Below are 7161 nucleotides of genomic sequence, written 5' to 3' on the forward strand. Positions count from 1 at the left end.
GACCTAACCCTAACCCTAACCCTAACTCTGTTGTCCAGGCTGGAGTGCAGTGGCATGACCTCCTCAACCCACTGCAACCTCCACCTCCCTGACTCAGGCCATTCTCCCACCTCAGCCTCCCAAGTAGCTGGGACTAGAAGCACATGCCACCACACCCAACTAATTTTTGGCAGTTTTTGTAAAGAGGGGATTTTGCCGTGTTACCCAGGCTGGTGTCGAACTCCTCAGCAGAAGCAATCCACCTGCTGCCTCCATGTAATCCCATGCTGGGATTATAGGCATGAGCCATCGCACCCAGCTAAAAATGTATATATTTCTAATTGGTAGGGTTTTATAAATTTGTAGTAATAGAAATATTTTCATCTTTAACAAAGACTGCTCTAGAAAAATCACCCTGACCTACTGAAAATCATTCTTAGAAAAAGGGTTTTTTCTCCCTCAATTAATTGCAGTATAATCCCTCTACTTCTTTCCATCTTTGGCATCAGAAAAGTAACAAAGGAACCTTGTTCTTTAAGAGTTGTCTTAAATTTCCCAAGCAATAAAGTTCTCAAATAGAATTATGTCCTTAAAGCTGTAATGGTAAGCGACTAGATTTGCACTTGTGGGAGCAGAGTAGAGCTGAGCAGCTGCTGCAGACTGACCACTTTTCCTGAGGTGCTGGGAGGGCAGCTAGCCAACACAGACATGCTGAAGGACAGTGAGGACAACAGAGGAAGTGAGCTTAGATACACCTAGCTGGACTGCTGAGCACTCAGAAATCATCTTTGTTTTTATGGAATTCCATGCTTTTATAGACTCTTTTCTGTTGTGATATTTGATAAAACTCTCTAAAGGCATTTTTTAGAGGGCCAGCTGTTAAAACCTTTAACAGGGGAAAGGTTGCTTTTCGTAGTTACGGTGTATATGTGTATGGTTTGTGCATGCAGACATTTGTCTATTTTTCTTCTGTATCCTCTCCCCTCCCCCAGTGAAGTTATTCGAAGTCATTGAAACTGAAAAAACACTCTACCTAATCATGGAATATGCAAGTGGAGGTAAGAACATTTGTATATTTATATATATATATATATATATATATATAGTGGTTTTCTTTCTTTCCCATTTAAAAAAAATACACAACTACACTGCCTATATGGATCATCGTGAAGGCTTCATTTAACATAATACACTAGGATGAGAATCAGAAAAGCTGACTCTTAGCCGTTCTAGGGGTTGCTGTGAAGTGTTTCACTATTAGCATAGTTAATTGATAATATCTAAATACCTGGATATTTTTTGTGGTAAAACATACCCTAAAATTATCATTATAATCATTTTCAGGTGTACAGTTAAGTGGCATTAGCACGTTCACATTGCCCTCATCACCACCCATGTCCGGAATGTTTTCATTTTTCCAGTGCAAAACTCTATACCCACTAAACTCTAACTCCCCATTTCTCCTTCTCCCAGTGTTTGGCAGCCATTCTCCTGTCTGTCTCTATGAATTTGACTACTGTTGGAACCTCATACAAGTGGAGTTATTCAGGATTTGTCTTTTTGTGTCTGGCTGATTTCATGCAGCATAATGTCTTACAGGTTCATCCATACTGTAGCATGTGTCAGAATTTCATTCCTTTTTAGGAATACTCCATTGTGTGTGTGTAACACACACTCCACATTTTGTTTATCTCGAGTATGTGGCTATTTAAATGTATGAATGCATTAGTCTGTTTGAAACAAATATGTGCTCTGGTTTAGATGCTTTTCTTGATCAGATTTTAATGTCATTGGTGTCTATCTTCCCCAAGGCCAGAAATGATGGTTATAGTACATATCGCCAGCTTTTCCTTAAAATAAATATTAAGGACTACTAATTGTTTGCCTACAGTGTTATAAAAATGTAGATGTTTTCTGAAATGCATGTTTATAGCTGCCATCTTTGATAATGATTCTTATTTTATGGTTGAGATTGGGCTGGGTTTGTAATTTGGGACCACACGGTGAGTTGTTTCATTATCTGTGAAGAGTAGAAGCAGCTTTCTTGCTCACCTTTTTATGTCACCTGCCTTTAGCACAGTGCCTGGCATGCAGCAGACACTCAGTAGATAAGAATTAGACTGCATTTATGATTTATAAAGTACTGGGCACACATTCTGTTAAACTCTATAGCCGTTTTATCTTTAGCACTTTGATCCATGTTACAAAACTTGAAGATAGAAAGCTGGATTATAGTCTCGTTTTAGTGAGTTAAGCATTGAATAAAAAGATGGTAAACCTGTTGTGGGAAACAATGAGTTGTAGTAAGCATACCTCTGACACCACTTTCTTATACTCCTACTTCATTATTAGTTGTATGCTTTATATTTTGTATGTATGTAGTTTGGAAACTTAGTTGGGATTTTCAAAACTTCAGGAGTAGTAGGGGAAGGTTAATCTCAGGACCAAACAGGAGTTCGAGACCAGCCTGACTAATATGGTGAAAGCCCATCTCTACTAAAAATGCAAAAAAAATTTGCCAGGCGTCGTGGCGTGCGCCTGTAGTCCCAGCTACTTGGGAGGCTGAGAAAGGAGAATTGCTTGAACCCAGGAGGTGGAGGTTACAGTGAACTGAGATCGCGCCATTGCGCTCCAGCCTGGGCAACAAAGAGCAAAACTCTGTCAGCCAATCAGTCAATCTATATCATAACCAAAATGCTTAATGGAGTTCTAATACTTTCTACTCATCTTATGGGCAAGCAACCCAGAGTAATGTTCATAGCCTTCTCGTTGTACAGCCTCTGCAGTGTACAAGATGCTTTCTCTTAGCAGATCTCCATTGACTTTTCACAATGACTCCATGCTGTGGCCAGGTGGTGAATGATGGCCTTTTTACCCCTGAGGAAATGGAGGCTGGAAAGTCTCACTGTGGACATTCTGGGCCTGGACCCCCAGCACTCTGATAGCAGACAGCCTTTCTAATTGGTCGTTCATGGCTTTCTGTTCCCATCTATTTTAGGTACCCAGGTCACAGAGATTACCCATATAGGGCAAGACAAAAACATCTGAGAAGCATCCAGGTTTAGTAGAAAGAGGATAGGCTCTGGAAAAGACAGACCTGGAGTGAATCCAGCCAGAGGCCCTCATTGGCCATGTGACCTGACAAGTAACATGTGCTGAGCTGAGCGTCACAGTGAGCATAGTAACCTCCTCTGAGGGCTCAGTGCGCTTAGCAGCATTGTAACAGCATTTAGTCCAAGGTGGTGGTTCTGTATTACCTTTGGCTTTTTTTTTTTTTTTTTGAGATAGGATCTCACTCTGTTGCCCAGGCTGGAGTGCAATGGCACCATCTCAGCTCACTGCAACCTCTGCTTCCTGGGTTCAAACAGTTCTCCTGCCTTAACTTCCCAAGTGGCTGGGACTATAGGCGCACATCACACCTGGCTAATTTTTGTAATTTTGGTAGACAAGAGGTTTCACCACATTGGCCAGGCTGGTCTTGAACTCCTGACCTCAAGTAATCCACCTGCCTCAGCCTCCCAAAGTGCTGGGATTATAGGTGTGAGCCACAGCACCTGGCCTCTTTAACAGTGTTTTGTTGAGTTTATTAAAACAATTTCCAGGACATATGTTTTATTGTTGATTGTGAAAAGTTTCAGTAAATTGGCCACACATTCCACCCTTGTATCTCCCCACCCTCCAGCCTGCTGCCTTTTGATTTGGTAGAATCACAGAATTTTAGAATTGAAAAGAATCTTAGAAATTACTTAGGGCAGCTGTCTGATTTTTACAAATGAAACTAAAGCTCAGAAAGTTTGTTCTATGCCAAGGGGTCCATAGCGAGTTAGTTTCAGGACCTGAATTAGAACTAAGGGCTTTCTGAACTGGCCTGTCAGTGTCCTTCCATCCAGCCACCTGTTCCCTGCCTGGGCAGGAGAGCCACCTTTGCTTCTTGCTTCTTTTTTCTCTGACAAATAGCCTTAGTGTTTTTAAGTTCAGCTACTTAATCTGAATGTTAATACGTTTTTAATAAGGAAAAAAAGATCTGGATTGAATTCCTAGTTTAAAAGTTGAACTCCTGAATTATAATTTAGTAATTATGTGTGTAACATATGGGTCCAGAAATCTCTTAAGAGGTTTATATTGAATTCAAATTTAGAAAAAAAAAAAATTATATTGACAGACTTGGATTTTATCTCTGTTAATCTACAACAGCTGGTGGGATTAATCTTTTAATTTTTTTAAGTAAAAACTTCTATATTATACTCATGTTTAGTTGTTTTTGCTTGTCAACCACTTGTTTTGACATTACATGCCTTTCTGTAAATAGAAGGGTCATTCGTGTAGAAAATGCCGATACTTTACTGAGCGGGCATTTAATTTCATACCTAATTCATCATAGTTAAGTGAATTTGTGTCATGTAAACTTGACAGTATGTAATGCCTTTTAAAAGATCATTATGCAGTCCAGGCGAAGTGGCTTACACCTGCAATCCCAGCACTTTGGGAGGCCAAGGCAGGCGGATCACTTGAGGCCAGGAGTTCAAGACCAAACTGGCCAACGTGGCGAAACCCCCGTCTCTACTAAAAACAACAAAAATTAGCCAGGTGTGGTGGTGTGCACCTGTAATCCCAGCTACTTGGGAGGCCGAGGCATGAGAATTACTTGAACCCGGGAGGCAGAGGTTGTAGTGAGCCAAGATCGGGCCACTGGACTCCAGCCTGAGCGACAGAGCTTAACTCTCTCTCTCTCTCTCTCTCAAAAGAGATCATTATGCAATCAAGTGATAACATGAAAATATTTATGTCTATTTGTTATTAAAATGTATTCTTTCACAGTTAGGGTTAAGAGTTTCAAAGTCAGAGATAAATGTGTAATTCATAATGACTTTCAAGTTTCAAAATGTTTTGGTTGAATATTTTCACAAAGCTGTTGGAGGTATTCCTTATTTGTATGAAGTAAAGATGTTTCTTTCCCGAAACCACTTTATATCTAATTTTCTAAATTAGTATTCTTTTTTGTTTATTTCAGAGGTGGCGATTCTTTATTCTAAATTGATAAGCAGTTGACAGTGCTGATAATACATTCCTTGAAGTGTCACCTTTCTTCCCCAAGGAGTTAGTTGTGTAAACGGCCACCAAGCTGTGCATTAGCTAGTTCTGCTGGCTCCATCTCCATTGTGTCCTGAGCTCCCACTTCTCACCACCACTGTGCTTCCCACTCTAGTCCCCATCACTTTCATTATGGATTTGATTATTGCGCTGATCTCCGGGTTGGTCTTCCTGCCCTTACCCTTCATTGGAAGCCTCTCCCCCGCTAGCAGCCAGTGATCCTTTTAAGAGGTCAGTTGTTTCATCTCCTCTGCTTCTCATCTCACTGATAGTAGAGCCAGAGTCCTCACGACAGCCTGTAGGACTCTTCCTGGCCTCAAGAACTACCTCTCTTCCCCTCATTCACACTTCTCCAGCCCTGTGGCCTTCTTGCTGTTTCTGTTATTACTGTAGAATCTTACCTCAGATAACTGCATTGTCCGCACCCTCAAGTACTCAGTAAAACACAACTGTGTGCACGCACAGGCTTACTTGTCTCTTTCTCCTGCTTTTCCTCCATAGCACTTGCTATCCTCTGATACAATATATATTTATTCATTTATTGTCCCTCTCCCCCAGCTAGAATGTAAACTCTGTGAGGAAAAGAATCTTGTTGTGTTCACTGCTACATTTCCCCAGAGCCTACCTAGAACAGTGCCTTGGAGTTAGTGGATGTTCAGTAAATGTTTGTTGAGTGAATTAATATAGTCAGGAAATTCTTTGTTGTCATAATCCTGCAGTGAGGATGTCCTCTTCTAACACTAATAACTTCATTTTAATTTTCTATTTTCGTTGCTTAGCTTTTATTAAAGCATATTGAAAACACCCTTTAAAATAATAGTTATATAATTTAGGCATAGGGAATTTAATTTTAAGGCTTTTTTCCAGCTTAAAGATTTTGTTGGTGAATTTAAATACCTGCAGTTAAACTTAAAGCCAGCTTAGTTCAAATTCCACATATTTCTGGCTAACTTTATATTTAAAAATTAGTGCATTGCTAAAAGTGAAACATCAATTTATGGGAAATTAATGCTCTGAAGTAGGGCTTTTACTTGCTTTTATTTCTCTCACTTATAGGTGAAGTATTCGACTATTTGGTTGCACATGGCAGAATGAAGGAAAAAGAAGCAAGAGCTAAATTTAGACAGGTATGAATTAATGTGTCTTTACTTTGTTAATTTGATAATTTATCTCACTTAAACCCTGAAGCAAACAAGTGTTTGCCTCCATAAATGCTTTTAAGGCTGTTGGATGGCAGGGGTTGGCCATTCAATTCAACAAAACTTTAAAAGTACCTTTCACACCTAAGGCACTGTGCTGGAGGCAGCCAAGGCTCGCATTCCTAGCTTCGTAATGGGAGCGTTAGTCTTATACTTTACCTTCCCTTTCAACAATTGAGCCTTAAAAATCTAGAGCCTTTCAAAAACACCTGTGATTACATTAATTAAAACCATTTCAGAGTTTTTAGCGAGTGTCAGAACCCCAAAATTCATTATTAGCTTTGTCTGACATAAACCAAGATCGAATGTAACTCAAACTGCTAACTGGCAACTTCTTGCTTTGTTTTTACTCTGCTTTTTAAAGAGACATGGGTTTTAATAAGCAGGTTTTAAGCGTATGGGTTACTTAACTCTCCTGTCTTTATAAATAATAATTACTGTTATTGACTGACCATGCCACACACTGGGACAAGTACTTTACCTGCATTCATCTAAATCTTACAGCCGCCTTGTGAATTAAGTACTGTTATACCCATTTGCTAAAATAAGACAACTGGGACATGGGAAGATTAAATAACTTGTCCAGAATTGCCTTTCTTCCCCCTTACCCCTTATTGTGGAGAACGGAATCTTGATATATTGCCCAGGCAGGTCCCAGAATTGCCTTTCAAGTAGGAGACCTGCCACAGACTCAAGAGTCCCAAACCCTCTGACTCCAAAACTCAGATTTGCGATCATTATTGTGCTATTATTTAGACTGAGAATCAGCAGACTTCTGTAAAGAGCCAGACAGTGAACGTTTTAGGCTTTGTGGGCCACACTGTCTCTGTCACAACTATTTAACTCTTATGTTGTAGCTTAGAAGCAACTGTAGGCTGGGCACAGTGGCTCA

At 40.0% G+C, this 7161-nt stretch overlaps 1 protein-coding gene across 14 annotated transcripts in view; it reads left to right on the forward strand.

The window, feature by feature from the left end:
* Window positions 1-7161, forward strand: part of MARK3 (microtubule affinity regulating kinase 3) — a 118952-nt gene that overhangs the window by 68348 nt on the left and 43443 nt on the right. For all 14 annotated transcript variants that reach the window (XM_017505319.2, XM_017505303.2, XM_017505305.2 and 11 more), the window contains 2 exons: window positions 972-1037; window positions 6127-6197. In XM_017505319.2, the coding sequence (XP_017360808.1) occupies window positions 972-1037; window positions 6127-6197 (137 nt within the window). The remainder of the gene's footprint in view (window positions 1-971; window positions 1038-6126; window positions 6198-7161) is intronic.

This window comes from Cebus imitator, unplaced genomic scaffold, assembly GCF_001604975.1.
Source record: "Cebus imitator isolate Cc_AM_T3 unplaced genomic scaffold, Cebus_imitator-1.0 Scaffold338, whole genome shotgun sequence".
NCBI lineage: Eukaryota > Metazoa > Chordata > Mammalia > Primates > Cebidae > Cebus > Cebus imitator.